This window comes from Phoxinus phoxinus (genome assembly GCF_949152265.1).
Source record: "Phoxinus phoxinus genome assembly, chromosome: 21".
Lineage (NCBI taxonomy): Eukaryota > Metazoa > Chordata > Actinopteri > Cypriniformes > Leuciscidae > Phoxinus > Phoxinus phoxinus.
Genome location: NC_136896.1, coordinates 12382797 through 12401944, shown reverse-complemented (window position 1 = coordinate 12401944; position 19148 = coordinate 12382797). Strand labels below are relative to the sequence as shown.

The 19148-nt window shown below is 37.8% G+C and overlaps 3 protein-coding genes across 4 annotated transcripts in view; 2 read left to right on the top strand and 1 right to left on the bottom strand.

Moving 5' to 3' along the window:
- The window catches only part of skap1 (src kinase associated phosphoprotein 1), a 29824-nt gene extending 26632 nt beyond the window's left edge, over window positions 1-3192 (top strand). The window contains exons 12-13 of the mRNA XM_079595271.1: window positions 2354-2447; window positions 2925-3192. Coding sequence (XP_079451397.1) covers window positions 2354-2446 — 93 coding nt within the window. The 3' untranslated portion in view covers window position 2447; window positions 2925-3192. The remainder of the gene's footprint in view (window positions 1-2353; window positions 2448-2924) is intronic.
- Window positions 3193-4087: 895 nt separating this feature from the next.
- psme3 (proteasome activator subunit 3) lies at window positions 4088-8212 on the bottom strand. The gene is made up of 11 exons (XM_079595272.1): window positions 7864-8212; window positions 7215-7247; window positions 7065-7127; window positions 6862-6966; window positions 6449-6497; window positions 6251-6369; window positions 6099-6167; window positions 5807-5874; window positions 5681-5735; window positions 5508-5594; window positions 4088-5382 (listed from the first exon to the last, which is right to left on the bottom strand). Exons 1-11 carry the CDS (start codon window positions 7903-7905, stop codon window positions 5302-5304), a joined length of 771 nt encoding a protein of 256 aa, XP_079451398.1. The 5' UTR covers window positions 7906-8212; the 3' UTR covers window positions 4088-5301.
- A 233-nt stretch (window positions 8213-8445) lies between these two features.
- Window positions 8446-18896, top strand: nbr1a (NBR1 autophagy cargo receptor a). 2 transcript variants are annotated; one of them, XM_079595980.1, is made up of 21 exons: window positions 8446-8689; window positions 9079-9156; window positions 9316-9334; window positions 9443-9465; window positions 9625-9807; window positions 11300-11377; window positions 11478-11692; window positions 12397-12516; window positions 12617-12868; window positions 13117-13276; window positions 13372-13620; window positions 13733-13855; window positions 13947-14022; window positions 14164-14250; window positions 14969-15145; window positions 15237-15362; window positions 15517-15982; window positions 16095-16177; window positions 16512-16578; window positions 17011-17113; window positions 18019-18896. In XM_079595980.1, the coding sequence occupies exons 1-21, from the start codon at window positions 8588-8590 to the stop codon at window positions 18196-18198; spliced, it is 2967 nt and encodes a 988-aa protein (XP_079452106.1). In that variant the 5' UTR covers window positions 8446-8587; the 3' UTR covers window positions 18199-18896. The 2 variants fall into 2 exon arrangements, with proteins under 2 accessions (XP_079452106.1, XP_079452107.1); XM_079595981.1 differs by having other exon boundaries at window positions 8467-8689; window positions 9079-9141.
- Window positions 18897-19148: the final 252 nt, after the last annotated feature.

Below are 19148 nucleotides of genomic sequence, written 5' to 3'. Positions count from 1 at the left end.
ACAGTTGAACTGGACTGGGACTTTTCACTGTTTTAACGCTTGTCTGTGTGTGTTCCAGAAATTATTTTCCATTGACTCTTTCTGTAGGTTACATCATTGCACCAGTAGGTGGCGACGTGCAATTTAATTGCTACAATAGTAATTTCTTGCTAGAAATGACATCAAAGTGGAAAACGTTGGTCAAAAACATACATTTGCACACATACTGACCGCCAACCGCAACTTTTAGATGCCATCTTGTTTTTAGCTTAACTGTCATGGAATGGAACGCACAGCATTGTGGGATATCAAAAGCAGCAAAAGATTAATGCTGTCTTCAAAAATCGATCAGATTCAATTGATTAATGATGAATGGTCCATATAAAGAGTCATTGAATCATTAACTCAATCGATTTGTTCGAATACACTGATTCATTCTGTAATTAAATAAGTGAGTTTCTTTATGAGGGATTCATTGAATCATTTCCTCAACTGATCTGTTCAAAATAAATCAGATTTAGAAAAAAAAAAAAAAAACTGGCTGCATCAAAAATCACCATCTAAATCCATTTTCACTATTTCCTAGTAAATAATTACAACATTCATAATCTAAATAACAATAAGGACACAGTTTTGAGAGATGGAGCATCATCAGCTGTCCATCACAGTGGGATTGAGCGAAAATTATTAATTGATTTGTTCAAATAACGATTCATTCAGGAACAATGCGGTTGCTCAGGGTGAAGGACCTGGGGGTTTTGCGCTTGTGCGTTGAAAAATGTTAAACGCAGGACAGTGGAATCAAAAAAATGACTGTTTACTTGAGTGTCACGTTTTTTGAGAACACTGTGACACGCACACGATGCAGCAAAAATGGTGAGACATGAACGGAACAGTCAAACATGTCCATCCAGTCTAGTGCATGTTTGCATAGAAAAACAATAGAAAAGCTGGACATTAAAATGCAGAACTCTCCGTGTAATTGTGTATGACCCCTTCTGGCAATATTAGGTCTAAAATGTAAGTTACTCAGTATTAACTTCTTGTTTACTGAACTGTTGTATAAGAGCATCAATCTACACCTCCAACAATCCCCATCTGCATAGCTGTGTGCTTCTCAAACAAAGAGCTCAAGTTCTCAGATGTACCGTTACCGAGGCGTTGATGCCACAGCGGCATTCAGCTCACCGTCCAGATGGATTTGATTCCGTATAGCATCATTAAAGCGGCTCATCTGCATGGGCTGAGGACTACATTAGGCTCTGAGCACTGTGGGTGTGCTTAAAGAGAGGAAGGTAATTAGTTCCTACTCTCCTCAGCAGGCAGTGGATGGATGACATGCTCATCATGTCTAAATGTACAGTGTGCGCTTCTAGAATACTAAAGCTCTTAAAACACTTCAGTCTTTCACGATCAGTCTATCTCTGTGTTCTTTAATCTCCTCATTTATAACCCCCTGTCCACCTGAGTCTTCATTCATTAAAGGCTAGATCTGGGGCTCTCTCCACTCTTACTCTGAAGAGCTTTGGCCTGGAATAGCTCTTATTTGATTTTGGACAGGAGAGAATTTAGAGAATGTTACGCTGGGAAAACAAGAAGCTTCACGACAAGAATTAGGGATTTCTTCTGCTTCGCTCAAGACATAAAAATGGCATACCGTATTATCCAGTTCTCAAATAAGCATTTGTGCATCCGAGCACCAATGTTAAATCCTTGTTTCTCCAATCACCAGTCCCCTAACTTAACAACAGAATCATCATATTTCTTTAATTACCATAGAAATGTCTAAATTGGTGTTTTAAGATTTAAATTAACATTTATATTTGCATTTGAATGGCTGTATGCAGGTGCATGCAATTTTGTTGTATTAAAAACATTTTTATATTTATTTACATGCAGTTCAAAGGCCCCGCTGAGACATGCAACTGAGTAAACACCTCTTCGTTCAGCAGATTTTTCTGTGACAAGACTGAATACGGATATACAGTTGGACACAATATATGAATGTTTTATTCATAAAAATTTTTTTTTAAACAATTTTAATTGCCTAAGCCATGACTAAATAAAGGCTTTTTATATATTTAGCCTACTTAAATTCTCGAGTGCCTTAGTTTGATACGATTTTATGAGTTAAACTATCCCTACACCCAAAAAAACACCGGGATACTGATTTTACACCTGCACTCCTTGCTTTCTGAATGTTTTATATTCTGTATTTTAATTCTAAAACAATAACTACACTTTCTAATGTGATGAATTACACATAAGGTTACTCTGCACTTATGTGAACTTGTGACACTTATTTTACTTTGGTGTCTTATTTCATTGGCCAAATCCTCACAAAATGATCTGTATTTCTGTCTTTCTAAACTAGGAATACAACATCCATGGATGGTGGGTCGGGGAGATAGACGGTGTTATCGGAATAGTCCCCAAGGAGTTTTTGCATCCTGCTTATATTCTATGAGGTACTTATATTCACAGAATCGTTCTACATGATCACTTACCATATAAACAAGAACAGCTTCCTAGCTCTCTTACACTGAGAGTGAGAAATAAATGTAAACATATTGTTAAAGTTACAAATGCCATTGTCCTATCTGTGAACTTTACCACTGTTTTAAAGTTTAAAAAGTTTTCATAATTGCTTCAGCATTAAATCCTATTCCTCCATGCTGACACCTGCTGGAAATTATTGCAACTACAAAGAAATATGGCAGTATTATTTTAGATCTAACGGTTCACAGAGGCTTTGACTGAAATCTCATACTCTCTTAAGTAGCCAAGGTACTTATTTTGATTAATTAATTACTCCACGACTGATAAAAAGTATACTGTGAATTCGGACATATTACTTTTGTCTCATAGGCTATCGCATGCGATTTCAGATGCAGCCGGAGTGTTTTGTTCAAACTGGTTTTAAATATATATTTTTTCTCTTCTAGGTTTGCTTTTTGTGAAGATCACAGAATTTCCAGGGTTATAATAACACTTTCACATGTTGTTTTGCAATTGTTAACGGATAGATTATAACGGACGTTAAAGGGATAGTTCACCCTGAATTTAAAATTAAGTAATTAGTCATTTACCTTAGCGTTGTTCAAATGCCGTATGCCATTTCTTCTCTTTTCTTGTCACCCAATGTTACAGGCCATAACAATTTCTGTCATTGTAATTTTCTGTAAAAAAGTGTCTTAAAGCTGAAAATCACGATTTCTTCTTGTCAGCGTATTTCTTCCATTATGTATCATTGTATAATCAAAATATTTTATTTTACTTTTCTTTTTGTAATATTTCATTTATTTTATTTATAAGTCATAAATAGTCATTTCCCCAATTCTACAACATTAAAATGTTTAAAAATAACCTTTAGAAATAAATGAATGTATGTTTATAAATCTTGCGTCACTGTTACAGTTGCCTTTAAATTGGTGTAATTATCTCCCACAACTATGCAGAAAAATTATGCCACTTTCCCTCACTGATAAGATGTGAAGCACTGAAAGGCATGGGTGCTTTCTCTGAGAAAATATTTTAATCAAAAGCTCGGACACCAAGAGTTATTTTGTAAACCGTCAAAATTGTTACCACAATATCAAAAGGAAAACAAAATGTATCACTGATCACACAGTGGGTTGTTTAAAAGTATTTTATTCATGATTTAATATGTGCCATGTGCTCTTAGCATTTATGCTAGCAAGTCAAGTTTTTGGCTAATTATAATTTTTTTTTTAATGCTAAATTTATCTCCAATTATAGAATCACTCATATAATGGCAGTGAATAGCGACCAGCATCAAGCTTTTTTTAAAAGCCACAAAAGTATCAAAGTATTATCCCATGCGACATGATGCTGTATATTCCAAGTGTTCTGGGGGGTATAAGTAATGAAATTTCATGTATCGGTATTGTTTAATGGAAATTCTGCAAAACTACTTAATTTTCATTTTAGGGTGAACTATCCATTTAAGTAAAATTTAATTTTACTTAATTTCTAGAAATGGCAAAAAAAAAAAAAAAAATCCAAATAATGTCTTGCATTTTTTAGTGCAAGTCTATATATATATATAGGTACACTAAGGCAAGGCATATCTAATTTCTGATTTGTTCAAGCATATGCCATATTTACACAAATTGTGTACATATGAAAAACATTTGTAGTTTGAAACTTATTTTCCAGTTTCTCTCATTTATCATGTAAAGACTAGATGTTAAGTCTATTTCAACAGCACAAATGACTGAATACACACTGGGACAGCATATTGGAAAAGCCATCTACTTGCTGTTCGAGTTATTCTATATACGAGGTGTTTTCTTTTTCAAATACATTTGTATATGAAATTGAGTTAGTGTACTACTAAACAATTCAGGTGATATAACTCAATGGAAATAATTTGTCATAGCAGTTTGCTTTAATAAAGAGAAATAAAGAGCCTTTGTACTTGCCTATTTTTTTTTTGTGGTGTAAAGTTGTATCTACTTGTATTCATACATGGACTGCAGTTCTACAACAATGCAAGTTCTTTAATATGGAACAGAGTAAAAATATTCAGGACAAAAGCACAACAAGAACAGTTAATGACGTCCATGTCTTAAATGTATTGTAAAATAATAGTTTATTCAGCAAAATGTAATTTATCACACTTAAAACTGGACAAAAAGAACCTTAAAAAGCTTCCAGAATTTGATGTCATTTCAGGTGAAAATATAATATTCACACTGTCTCTCTGAACTGTCAGTTCACACTCCAAAAATAAAATCTTGCAGATGAACCACCTTGCTTCCACTTTAGCCTACATGAACATTTCAGATGAACAACGTAAACTGCTTAAATGAAATACAGCATCAATAAGAGCTTCTCCGCTTCTCGACCGGAGAAACCTACCATTAAGGGTAGATCCACATTCACGTAACCCCATAATGAAGCTCAAAAACACTGGAAATAAACTTAAAAACAGAGCTACATGGAATTTGGCTTTGCAAAAAAAAAAAAAAAAAAAAATTGTTGAAACGTTTCTTTAATTAAAGAAAACCAAATCTGAGACAGTTTCCTCAGGACGTATGTTCAGGCTCTGCCTTTATACATTTACACTGTCCGCTAAGAAACAAAAGATAAATCAAAAAGGGCTAATTTGAAAGGATTTAAAATAGTGACCATATTTTACAATTCTATCTTAAGTGGCATGTTCTAGCAGGCCTGATTGAGCGGTCCCACTCTTGGCCTGGTTATAATGGGTGACAGGACTGCTCTAGAACCATCTGAAGGCTAAAGCTAGCTCCAAATGGTGGAACAACGGGCCAAGAACGAAAGGGGAGGGTGATCTTAGTACAGAGCATCAGAATTGCTGCTCCTCGGCCTCTTGATCTTCTCGATGTTCTTCAGGATCATGTCATGTAATGTAACCTGCAAGACAATTTTGCTTTATTAAATCAGTAATCACAACAACACCTAGGACAGCACATACTATCTAAACAAAGAATCTTCAAAATAATATGCAGAACTATATTTATTGTTACAGCAAAACTTACGTATTGGTTTCTCAGCTCTGACACTATGATCTTGAGGCTGATGTATTCTTTCTCATCAATCTCAGTCACTGTGCGACGATAATCCTCCTATAAAAGTCAAAATATATATTATGCATATGAAATAACAGTATGCCAGATCTAAATGCCATGTGTGTACTGGAGATATGACTTACAACATGAGGGTATTTTGCTATTTTGGAAACCAGCTTTGCCCTTGTGATGTAGTACCTACAAAAGATAGCATTTAAATATGAAGAAAAAAAATTACGTAAATCTTCGTCTGACAAAGCGTGATGTACCTTGATATCTGATCTAAGAAAGAAGCTGCTTCCGCTTCCACTGTTCTGAGTTCAGCAACCGTCTCCTCCTGTGGATAGTGAAGACAAACAGTATCAACCAGGTAACAGACAATTTCTGCATTTGACATTCCCTGACAGGACCAAAACTTCCTTGATGTTTCTTTTTAAACACCAAAATTAACTATAAACTGGGACAAATTACTGCTTCTAGTCTATAACAAATGTTGCTAATTTCTGTTGAAAGACCATTAATTAACAGGCAAACAAAGAACTGAAGGATGTGGCACCATACCTGAATTGAGACACCAAAATTGTTGCCGTCTTCTATTCTTGGGATTAACAACTGAACCCACATCTTGACCTAGAAAACGACAGAAATCACATTGACCCAGAACGCTTTAAATGAGAGAGAGTATGTCTGAGACTATGGTTACATGGACCTACCGTGTTGCACTTTTCTATGAGAGTTCTGAGTTCAGGCTTGACTTTTTCAATCAGTTCCACCAACTTGCCATTGCTTTTCATCATTCCACCAGGCATGACAAAGACCTTGGTCCCGCCAACTACAAACAGAAAACATAGGGTAATGTATGGAGGAGGGTCTGTATCCATGCGTTTCGAACTTACGTCAGGAAAACTCACCTTTGTCATCTCCTGCACCATCTTCGAGTTTCCTCTTTTTAGCATTTTGCTATTGAAGAAATATTTCAGGGTTACTGGCTGATCTTTATGTTTCATGTATGGAATCTTATTTCCACCACAGAATAAAAAATGTAATTGCAACTTTCTCACAATTCTATCCCCTCCTCACAGTTCCACATTCATAAATCAATTCTGAGGCGAAAAAATGACTTCTCAGAATTGTTAGAAACTCTGAATTGTGAGGGGTAAAAAGTCAGAATTGAGAGAATCAATTTTTTTTATTCCGTGGCAGAAACAATCTTCCATTATATTTTGCACAAAGCAACAGAAGCCTATTTTTTTTAAACCTATTCAGAGACTTCACATCATTCAACTTTTTGACTGATGAATGAAGACACTTAAAATGACTTTACCCCCTCAAGTCCATCGTGGATGTCTGCAAGTAGAATTGGGTCTGGCACTGTCAAATTGATCTCTGAATGAATTTCTTTCAGCTCACGGATATTAATTGAGGGATCCTAAAAAGACAAGAAAAAAAAGACAATCAAAATGCTATTTAGAACACCTGAAGAAGTAAATGTCAAGAATGCATCATATTCTATGATTAAATGCTTACCTTCAAAAACTGGTCCAGTTCTAACAATTTCTTCGGGAAAAAGTTTGCAACCAAGTCTTCAGCCTAAATTTGAATGATTAAACCGTAAGCAGCTTAATTGTCAGAGAAACGTTCATATTATATAAACTATCGGTAAGTGCAGTAACTTACCTCTGCTGTAATTCGTTCCCTGAAAGCATCAACCTGGCAAATAGGCAAAATGAGAAATATTCATATACAACTATTAAACCACAAGACGGTCAATCAGAGTTTTGGTGTCACAATTTATAATGTCTTGGGTTTAAAAGGCATACGCTTTTAGAAAAATAAATAAAACATTTAGTGGCCCTTCTATTGTAGGACGCTAAATGTTGCTCAACATGTAAGTTAACGTTACCATATAATCGAGCCGATTCCCACTAAGTTATCCCATGACTTGTTAATTCACGATCTTCACCGTAATCCCTTGCAAACATAATCAAAGATTTAATGTAAAAATCGGGGTTGAAGCAGTTATGCATTTCTCCCGCAGCAACATGCTGCTGTGCTAAAAACACGCTTCATTCACACACATTCATACCAAGCATGTGGGAGCTCTGGCTTTCCCCTGACGATTTGATATGTATAATCCACAAATACTTTGCCACAATATGAATTTTCTCTTTTACAACATAAGTGATTTTACAAGCATATGTGCGTGTAAAAGTTGGCTAACGCGCTCACGAGGTGAATCACGCACAAGCCGGCTAGCAGCAAGCTAACTACAAACAGTTAATCTGAGTGCTCCTTATTTAAATAACGTAAGCGGTGAGAAATTTACCTTTTTCTTGATCTCATTGTCCATCTTAAGAAGCGAAGACATCGTATTAATTCAATAAATGGGAAAAGTAAAGGATTGTCCTAAAAGCATGAACTAACCGTGTGGCTCACTATCTGCTGTCAGCCACAAGGCACTTGCGCGCTTCTAGATGACGCATATGCTTCGAGACCGTAGATGTAAGTACATAGACATCACATCAGCACTGTCGTGTGGAAACATTTAATCTTCATTCATTTTTTATTTGATACAATCTGCAATACGCAAAAACATTTGGCATTCATGGCAAAAACAAGTTAATACAATATAGTGATCGCGTAGACGTATCGCTGTAATCAGCAGAGCAACTATTGCCATAACGGTTCTATGTATTTACTTCTATGTTCGCGGCAACTTCGAAATACGTATGTGAATGCGTGCGTCATATTTTTCTCTGTATAAATATTATTTATTGTAAGCACAATTTTAAATACTTACATAACCAATAAAATACTTTCACGAGCTATTTAAATAAGTTTGATGACGATAATAATACAAAATATTTAGTTAGGGACAGGACGTAAGGAAATCTGAGACACTTCCTGTGACGTATTTTGGGGGCGTGTACGAATCTAGCGATGTAAACAAGAACGCAAAAGACAAGACTCACAGTGTTGACACCACAACGGGTATTTTTAGAGCATCATATCACCGCATCATACGTATCAGTTGATTCTGGCTCACAGTCATGAACCTCCCCGTCACTGTCAAAGTGAACTTTAGGGGCAACGTGAAGAAATTTCCAGTCTTGGACACGAACAAAGCACAGTGGGAGACTGTGGAGGCCTGGGTAAGAAGTCATTAAGCCTCGCTGGGTGGCGTTTATGTGGGGACGTTTACATTTCTTGGTCCTGGAAGGCCGTAGCTGAGGCCTACATAAACAAACCTTAACCGCGTTTAACCTTCAGTAAAAATATGTAATCCTATCATAGCACATATATCATAACTTATATCTCAGTTCTGTCTTTTATACAGCCCCCAGTGATCTAAATTGCAACAATATCTGTCATTTGCTTTTGACCTTTCTATTCGGCCATAAATCAGATGACGGCTTGTAAATAAAGCGTAACGTTGGAGGATATTGTTTTTCACTCTAATCTGCCTGTAACTCTTCCGTGTCTTACAAATCTCTGCAGTTCTTGATGGTGTTTGTTTACATTGCCTTTTTATAACCTCTAGATTAAAACTACATTCGGCTTGAGCCATTTTCAAGTGAAATATTTTGATGAGGACAACGAGGAGGTAAATAATTACAGTGTAATAACGAGTTTTAAATTTAATTTAGATTGAATAGTTTTACAGATTTCATTGATGCTTATCCTTTTAACATATGAGTATGACAACAATCAGTCAATTATTTATTGTTATAAATCTATTTTCAATGGTACTTCTATTGACATCCTCTTATTTTTACAGGTGTGCATAAACAGTCAAGGTTTGTAATAAATTCAATCAATGTCTTTCACAAAATATGTTATCTGTATTGTTGAAATATTGATGTCATAATAAATATGATTGTTTTTATCATGTGACAACACCACAGATGAATATACAGAAGCTCTAAAGGTAAGAACATCAATATTTATTATATTTATATTTATATTTTTGTGATGCACAAGTCAGTCTACTCCACTGAGGCCCACTGTCATCATCATAATTTTATATATAGATATATCAATCCAAGGCTTTAAACAAGATGTGTAATTTTTTTATTTTTTAAATTAGAGTTCATTTAAGCAAGCCAATCAGCTGCACATGAATGTCTATAAGATGAAGGGTCAGGCAGAGGGTGGTGCAGTGAAGGCAGAGATGAAGGAACTAAAGATAGACCCTAGACCAGCTCCACCGTATCGAGCAAGGGTCAAGATGGCAGACAAGGAGACCCAGGTGACCCCCGATCGGGACTCGGTAAGCAGTTTGCAATCTTTTAAACACTATATGCCAGGGGTGTCAAATTCAATTTCTGTCTGAGCCACGTGAGCATTATCTGATTCTGTACCATCAAAAGGGCAGACTGAAAACTTAAGCTTAATTTCATTCCTTCTTATCAGGGGCATTTCTAGAGCATTTTTGTTGTTGTTGCACCAACGTTTTCAATTCTGGTGATTTTGGGAGTAGTCTTTATTTATATGTAACAAACATTAAGTATGTGCTGCATGCAGATAATTTAATAAGGCCTTTTTTTGAATATAAAAAAAAATGGTTATGGTTTGGTTGATGATAATAAAAAACTCCCCACATATTTATACATTGGAACTCTGTTTCATCATGGTAGTTTATTATTGATGCATATAATGTATTGTGTTATATTGACAAAAGATCTTATACTTAAGGGATCAGATCATTTCTGAGATTTTATCGATAATGATGATAATTAGACAATATTTTGCTGTTGAATATTGATATTAGAAATTATTTAAAAAAATAAATTATACTTTAAATGTTAAATTAAAACAGCCAGTAGGTGGCAGCAAGTCCCTGTTAATGAGTGAGTCATTGAATCATTCATTAATTAATTAATTCATTCATTAAAACTTTTTTTTTTTGTAACGAAACACCGCCGTGTGTTGCTCAGAGTTGCAAAAAAGTCCTGTTGTTTTGTCTGGAACTATTTTCGTTGGCGAAATAGAGCAACAAATGTTTGTGTCTAAAATGTTAGTCACTTAATATTAACTTGGTTATCAAACTGCTGTATAAAATCAATATCATATTTGTAATTATGCTGATATTTGGAGAAAAAACGTCACTCTGTATGATATTGATTAACTATATCGGTCAAAGCGGCGTTACGTGACGAAAGTGCGGACTTGTAGGAAGGCCGTGAGTGTTTAGGGTGTCATTTGGGACAGGGCCTATGACTACATCTCATACATAGTGTATGCGTGCACTGTCTAGGTGTTTTTGTGAAGTGAGGGATGTACTCGATATTGTCAGATCCACATTGTTAAAACAACAATCACAATATTATCATAGACGAGACACGAGACCCTAAGCATATCCATGTCGATGCATCAAGCTGTTACTTAGCGCTGTATGACTGATTATTGCCGCTTCTAAGGACATGAGTGTCAAAAAAAGCATGAAAGCAGATTGGAATTTAGCAGTAGATCACCCAACGCCCTGAACTTTGTAAACACACTGGTGGAATCATATGCATCAAAGGGTTAATATTCATAAGGAAAGCACTAAATGAGAAGTGATAACCGAGGCGTTTCATATGTACATTTCAGATATTAACTTTCCAGTTTCACACCTGTGCTATGTGCATCTCTATAGTGTGAGCTGTTTATTAGTTTATGCATATCTTGTAACAAAATGCAAATAATAATGAACTGGGCTTGTTGCAGAGAAAGACAATTTTAGACTGAGAAAACCCGTTTGTGTTGTTTTCCTTAAACAGGCTGTGGTCAAAGAAAACAAAGGGATGAAAACTGAGGAGGAAGCGGTCCCAACGTGGTTCAAATCCTATATGGACCGGGTACTGTATCTTAAAAAAATGTCAAATTGATCATTTTAAAGGTCTTTTTGCTAAATCTGATCCAAAATGTTGCAAAAATGTCTTAATCTACTGTTCGCAGTTCAAAGATCAAGTAGTAAGGGAGGTGGTGGACAAGATGTGCAGTGAGTTTTCAGGCCAGTGTTGCACACACAGAGCCTTGGATCCTCCCGCAGAGGAGCCAAGCACCTCCGGCACTCAGAAAGCTACGAGCTCCACCACACTAAGGGCCTCGAGCTCAACTCCAAATTGCAGTAGTTGCAAAGGACCGGCAACTGGGGGAGGATATCAGTGCAGGTGAGACTGTCCTAAAACTTGTTTCAAGAATATTTATTACTACACACTCTTTGAGAAACTGAATCACAGGATGTATTTATTATTTATTCATTTAGAAGATGCTTTAATCAAACGTGACTTACAAATGAGGAATACAACAAAATATTCATCTTAAATTGGCAATATGAGAATACAACATCATTCAGAATGGTGCAAGCTAGAATTAAGAAATAGTGAAAGCATATACATTTTTTTTTTCTCAGCAGGATGCAGTTAAAGTCACATTGAAATCAAAACTGACAATTTTTTTTAAAATGTAATGTTACAGTATTTATTATAAATGATTTATCTGTGCACATCCCTCCTGCAACTACTTCTTTAATTATGTGTTTGCTGGCGTGAGGGCGGGACAACCTGTCAATCACATGAGATCACAGCAATAGCAAACCACTGCGATCCAGTCAATTCCCGATGTACAAAATCAAATCCTGCTATACATTTTTTTCTAGTTTAAGAAGCCGTTTCACTTGAAGACTGTCACAACTTCTGTTTAATGCCGACTTTAAGTGCTCATGGAAGAGATTTCTGAAGAGAAAGCAGTTTTCAGCTGTTTCTCGAATATTGTCAGGGATCCGGCTGTCCGGATAGGGTTAGTAAGGTCTTCCCACCAGCAAGATGTCAAATGTAATGCTCAATATAAAACATATCTCTCCTTTTATGTGCAGCGTGTGTCCATCTTGCATCTTATGTGAGCCATGTAGTCATAAACACGATCCCAGCCACAACCTAAAGAGAACAAGGACTCCTTTGTCTGTCCCTGAACGTGGAGTTACTCCAGAACCCAGGCAAGCCAAAATAAACACTTGGTGCTCAGAGTTTTGTTGTGTATCCTCTGCTTAACCTGAGTGGTTGTTAAGCGATACAATTCTACTTGCTCATTCGCAGGTTTCTGAGGCGGGGTGACAGGACGGTGCGAAAGGCGGAGAGGCAGCGGCTGAAAGCTGAGCGGAGGCAGCTGAAGGCCGAGGTGAAGGAGATCAAGAAGAAGCTGAGGCTGGAGAAGAGAGGGTTGCTGTGGAGTGGAGCCTCCAATGGGACCGCCACCTCGGGCCTTGCCCCCGCTCACGCTCCGTCTCTAGGCCCAGGACCAGCCCCAGCTCCGGCCCTGTGCCCAGACCCTCAAACTTCCAGTCCAGAGTAAGGGCCACACTGAGAGGGGTCAGGGCTGGGTGACCTCCCTACCCAGCCCAGAACAATCATTATCAAGATTATCACATTGTCTGTTATAGTTGAGTTATCGCTGGCAAGTGGATGGAACTACCTCAAAATGCACCCGCTGCCTTTATGTATTACGTCCTTTTTATACTTTTTTTGATATGAGCTTCAAGAAAAAGACAGACGCTGAAACAAAGCTGTTCTGATGATCCTCTGTGCACTCAAACCAGGGGTCCCAAGGTCTCCTGCTCCACCTTGGTGCCCACAATGACTGCCTTGTTTCTGGATGAGAATCTACCAGATGGCACTTGTCTGGAGCCAGGCACCAAGTTCATCAAGTACTGGAAGATGAGGAACACTGGCAACATCAGCTGGACTTCGGATACCAAGGTACTTTTTAAAACCCAATATAAGTTTATATAGGTCGGGGGGAAAAAAATGTGTGAGCTACGTTTGCATGTGTGTTTGTGTTTGTGTCTTTGTAGTTGAAGTTTATGTGGGGCAACCTGACCCTGGGATCACGGGAGCAAAAAGAGGTGGCAGTGCCCTTTCTGCAGCCGGGTCAGGTTGGTGTGGTGAGTGTGGCGTTTGTGGCGCCCCTGCTGGAGGGCACCTACACGTCTCACTGGCGCCTGGCACACTGTGGAGTGCAATTTGGGCCCAGAGTGTGGTGTAGCATTGTAGTGGTGCCAAGCTCAGGGCAGAAAATAAGCGCCCACTGCAGCAAATCACTGGTGAGTCAACTTTCAAACCATTGTATCTTTTCTAAAATTGCTACGTAATGTTGCAACGGTATTCACTGTAGTTCCTGAGATCGTCATCAAATACTTTATCTTCCCCTTGTAGAGGACCGATCTCTGTCTGATGGGAAAAGATGGCATGATCTGGTCAGGCACCAGAGATTGTGAAGTGTCTACCAGCTCCAGGAGAGAATACTACATCCCCTCTGTGGACTTACTGACGGCACAGGTATGGACGTTGTCGGACACAAACACAGCACCTTATGTTTGTTCAGTGATGTGTGCTTAACTGATGTCCTAAACTAATTGTTGTTGTCCAGGATCTGTTGTCCTTTGAGTTGCTGGATATAAACATTGTGCAAGAATTGGAGAAAGTCCCAGCCAACACTCCCGTTGGTAAGGCCTCATTCTGGTCACAATTATGTAATATATCCTCAGGAAGAATCTGTTCTTCAATGTCATGTGCATAATTAGTCTGGCATCATTTTTGGAGTAATTGTGTAATCTCCTCACATATGACCTCCTGTGTGTATCCAGCACTTCATCACGGATCCTTGTTTGGAAAGCACGGAACGGGACTAAGCAAAGTCGAGGCTGGACGTTCAGGCAGGAAAAAAACTCAAGGTTAGAGCATCTGATGTGGAATTTGAATTGCTGATTTATACTTGCATCTAACAACCACTACAGATCATTTCTGTCTAAATAGCAGGATAGGTCCTATATACTCAAATCAGCATTTCACATACACTACCGTTCAAAAGTTTGGGGTCTGTATGATTTTTCAAATGTTTTTGAAAGAAGTCTCTAATGCTCAGCAAGACTATTTATTTAAAAAAATACAGTAAAAACTGTAATATTGTGAAATAATATTACCGCTGATTTGGTGCTCAATAAACATTTCTTATTATTACCAATGTTGAAAATAATTGTGCTTCTTAATATTTTTTGGAAATGGGATTTAAATTTTTTTCAGGATTCTTTGATTAGTTGAAAGTTAAGCATTTTTTTTAAATAGAAATCTTTAGTAGCATTACAAATGTCTTTACGGTCACTTTCAATCAATTTAATGCATCCTTGCTGAATAAAAGTATTAATTTCATAAAAAAAAATCTTTCTGACCCCAAACTTTTGAATGGTAGTGTATGAATTTCATCAAAGTGGACTTTGCAAATAAATGACACTAGACCTTTTTTCTGACCTTTCTACAAAAAAAAGAAGTAGCTCAATTTTCCCCCCCAAGATGTTTGGAACTGTCAAAGGCTTTTGTGAATCATGGTCTATTTGATTAGATCATAGACAGGATGGTAGTGAACTTGTACTGATGTGGCTTGTTCTCTGTTAGTGTTGCTGCCTCAGAGACAGAATGAGCTTCTGGACATTCCAGCCAATGAGGAAGGGGATGAAGACATCAGTGGGACCCAGTTTGTGTGCGAGACTGTTATTCGTTCTCTCACTCTCGAGGAGGAACCAGAACGCAAGCCTCAACGCAGGACTCGGCCCAACCTGAGGAGGCATGACGGTGAGTTTCTGTCTGATGTCTTAGTGCTCAAAGAAAGATATTTTATGGGGCCTCTATTATTTCGTTAATTTTACTTTGAATTATTTTGCAGTTCATGACCCTGCTCGCTTTCAGGAGAGATTATTACAGGTGAAGAGTGACAGACCTTTGCCAATCAGGCCTGAGGCTCCAGCCCCTGTGCCGAAGCCAGTCATAACAGCGGAATCGGTCATGCCAGGTGTGTATGTTCTCTCTGTTTTTGTTTTTTATGTTGCTGTTGCATACTGAATCTACTGAAGTCACTGTAAATGCAGTGCACCCTTGCTAAAAAGAAACGTGTTTTTCTGCTAGAACTGTTCCCTCTTTCAATTCACACTTTGTTATTTCTGCAGTCTTTTCAGAGGCATTGATTGGCTCAAATGAAAACCTCTACACCGACCCAGCTGCACAGGAGGAGAATGAAGAGGAAGTGGAACAAAAGGGACATGAAAATGATCAAGATAAAGAGGAAGAAGCAGGAGAGTGGGATGAGGTGAGCAGCCAGGTGTCTTCTGCCTCATCTGAGGACTACATTGTCATCCTGCCTGACTGCTTCGATACTTCCAGGCCACTGGGAGAATCAATGTATAGCTCAGCAATGTCCCAGTCTGCAGTCCCTCTTGCCAACGAGCCAGAAGCACCGCAAATCCCGAGCATGGCTGAAGGAGAGAATGAGGAGCCCACCCCTGTTCCAGCGCTTCAAAACACCCTGAATCGGATGCTGTGCACCTCTCAGATATTGGACACCCCCCCTCTGATTCCAGAGATGGTACCTCCGTCCATAGCTCTCCCGCCTCCCCCATCTCTTCGAACCCACAGGTTAAAGAACATTCAGAGAACCTGCTAATTCTTTTTTGACTAATTCATAATGCAGAGTGAATGTAATGTATTATTATGCATGGATCTCATTCATTTTATGATTCTTTTGCAGATCAGTGAGATCTCATGATCTTGAGTCAGGACCAGGGGCCTCTAAAGAGAACGCATCATGCCAATCTGAGGATGAGTCAAGTGGTGAGTTTTCTCGCATGCTAGACTCGGTAGCAGTCGTGATTTTATCCCACGACTGACACTGATGTGCACAAGAATACACATTTTACAGCATTTTAGGTTAAAAGTGTGAGGTGTGAAGAATTCACCAAGAAAAACAAAATACAATTTTAAAATGTATTCAAAGTAAAAATTATTGAATTATTAAATATTTAGTTTTATTGGCATACATTTCTTTGGTTCTGTAGACCAAACACACTGTCTAAGAGTTAGACTGTATTTGTTGTTAAACTAGTTTATAGCTTTGAGCCATCTTTCAAAAAAAGTGTCACATAATTGTGTTGTTTATTTGCTCTAGGTTGCAGATCAGCTCATTCAGAGGCCCCTGTTAGTGCCTTTGAGACCTGCGGCTCCCAGGAACTCAGGTATAACAACACAATGAGGTCATTTCCGCTTGCATGCATTACATTATGATTTATTTTAGTATACATATATTTCAGGAGAGTGAGAAGGATGTTTTTTTTTTTTTTAGCTTTTTTAAATCTACATTTTGCTTAAGCTGAAAGTTTGAATGCAGCTAAAGAGGAAGTAGCTCTGCAGGCAATGCTTTCCTGTGGTTGACCACATTTTTTCCTTGTTGTCAGTATGGTTGACAACATGCCTGTGCTAAATAGTTTGCTTATTTAAAAGAATTTTTAAAAAAAGGTGTTAAGCGTGTTAATCATGTTGGCTTTCTTTTTTTGTTGACTGTTTTTCATAGTGTTGTTTTATGAATGTTAATCTCTGGAGTCCTCTTGTTTTGATGGCACAGGACTATTATGACACGACCTTCTGTTCCTGTTTTTCTTCTTCTGCAGGGCACGTCACGGTGGTCTGACAGAGGGGCTGGTGAAGGGAGCACTCTCTGTGGCTGCCTCTGCTTATAAAGCACTCTTTACAGGCCAGAGCACACCGGCACAGGTGTTCGTTTTTTCCTCATCAGTGCACGACACTCCAGAACAGAACATAAACAGCCACCATACTGTGACTTTTCTTTCTATTACACTACCATTTAAAAGTTTGGGGTCGTAACATGTCTTATGCTCTGATGCGCACCAATACGGAGCCCCTGAAGGGACGTGGTCATGTAATAAAACATGTCAATGCTTTAGCATTCTCTTGCCAGACATGATAATGATAATTGAAGAGCTAGTCGCTCTTCACGTAACAACGCACTGAAACACAGAAACTAAACTATTTATTACAACTGACTTCTTTTTATCACGTCACTGACTTACTAGCTTGTTGTGATGCACAGTCAAACTTAGTCATGAAGGTGTAACTCCGTTGTGCTAAAACACGGGCGTACAAAGAGTTCACAACATTCTTTTACAGTAGTGTTCTCATTTTAATTTTATGTAGCCTATATGACACTTGCGCTGCAACTGTTGCATTTAACTGTATTTTCCTTTTCAAAGTGATTTCAATCATATTTCAAGTAATTCAAAACCATCATGGCGAACAGTGTGCATCTGAAGTGTCTTAGCTGAAGGAAATAATCCATTATCAGTTTAAATATATCAGGCAAAATGTTCTTATCTGGTCGATAACGATAACATTAGAAAAAACATATATCGGCCAATATATCGTACATCCCTATTACAAATAAGTTTGTCACTTTTGATTAATTTAATGAATCCTTGGTGTATAAAAGTCTTCATTTCTTTTAAAAAATCGTACTAACCCCAAACTTTTGAACACTAGTGCACTATTTCTAAAAAAGTTGCAGCATGCGTTGTGTACTTCATTGTGGCTTTCCTGCATTCTTTGTTATCTCTGAACTCAGGACCTCTTAACATACTAACTTTGGTTTGGTTCTCTTTCAGCGGCCTGCCGTTGACCCCGCCTGCGAGGATGCCTCCATGATGGCTGTTTTACAGGAGATGGGTTTCAGTAACCAGCCGCTCAATCAGAGGTTGCTGAGGAAGCATCACTACAGTTTGCTTGATGTGGTCAACGAGCTGGTGCAGTTGACCGACAGCGAATGGCACATCTCAAGACACTAGGAAGCACCGTGGCAACCTCAGTGAAGTATAGGAATTGTAAATGATTTCATCGTGTTGCAGTAATGAAATGCCTCTGATGTTCTTTTCTTAGAGAAATAGTTTGGACTCTCGAAAAAGAGAACTATATCACTATAACTGACCATAGCTGCAATGATGCAATTACTTGATTGTAAAATTTTAGTTTCATGTTTGTAGGACATTATGAATGGAGAAACTACATAAGGTTTATAAAGAAGTCTTACTGCTATCTTTATTCAGTGTGTGTGCCCTACTAACACATATAGACTGCTGTTAGGTAGGCTTCAGGTATCTTTTGTACTGCTTGATTAGATAAGACTATTTACCCAGAGGGTTTCCATTTGTTTGAGCACTTTTGCCTCTCAGAGGAAAGATATAAAAAGAAGAGCTTGTGTTGATTTAGTTATTTGTCACAGTGACCTCTATATTTGTATATCTTATTTTAAATCACACTAATTCATGTCACACTACGGTGTTGGGCTGCCTGACATATAGGAATGTGCAATGAGTTTTTCAGTCATGCTTAACTCAACCAGTGATTGATTGGTCAAAGTTTTTGCTAGGCACCAATTTTGGTCATCTTTGTCATTTTCATGTGCAATGTATTACTATGAACTGAAGGCTTATCAACATGGCTTTTTGTGTCCAGCACAGTGAATAAAAAACATTCCATTATAGTTTTCAGTGTGTTTGAGTTTTATTTGCATTGTATAATCATGAATCTTCTCGCTATTGTTCAAATCACACCAATCAGCAAAACTATGTTTGGTTAATGTACACACATCTGAATTGCTGAAACAATGGAATGTTCTAAAGGTTAAATAGTTATGCTTTAGTCAGCTTCCTCCTTCAAGGCAGGAACTGAGTACAGATTCCCCAGTCTCTACGTTTTGTATCTTTAATTTATTTTTCTTAATGATAGTATTATTAAG

Coding starts and splice junctions, on each gene's coding strand:
- nbr1a (XM_079595980.1), top strand. CDS start 8,588: ATGAACCTCCCCGTCACTGTCAAAGTGAACTTTAGGGGCAACGTGAAG. Junction 11,378..11,477: donor TCAAATCCTATATGGACCGG/GTACTGTATCTT, acceptor TACTGTTCGCAG/TTCAAAGATCAAGTAGTAAG. Junction 15,146..15,236: donor CAACCTGAGGAGGCATGACG/GTGAGTTTCTGT, acceptor ATTATTTTGCAG/TTCATGACCCTGCTCGCTTT.
- psme3 (XM_079595272.1), bottom strand. CDS start 7,905: ATGTCTTCGCTTCTTAAGATGGACAATGAGATCAAGAAAAAG. Junction 5,736..5,806: donor TTCTTAGATCAGATATCAAG/GTACATCACGCT, acceptor TATCTTTTGTAG/GTACTACATCACAAGGGCAA. Junction 5,595..5,680: donor TAGCAAAATACCCTCATGTT/GTAAGTCATATC, acceptor TGACTTTTATAG/GAGGATTATCGTCGCACAGT.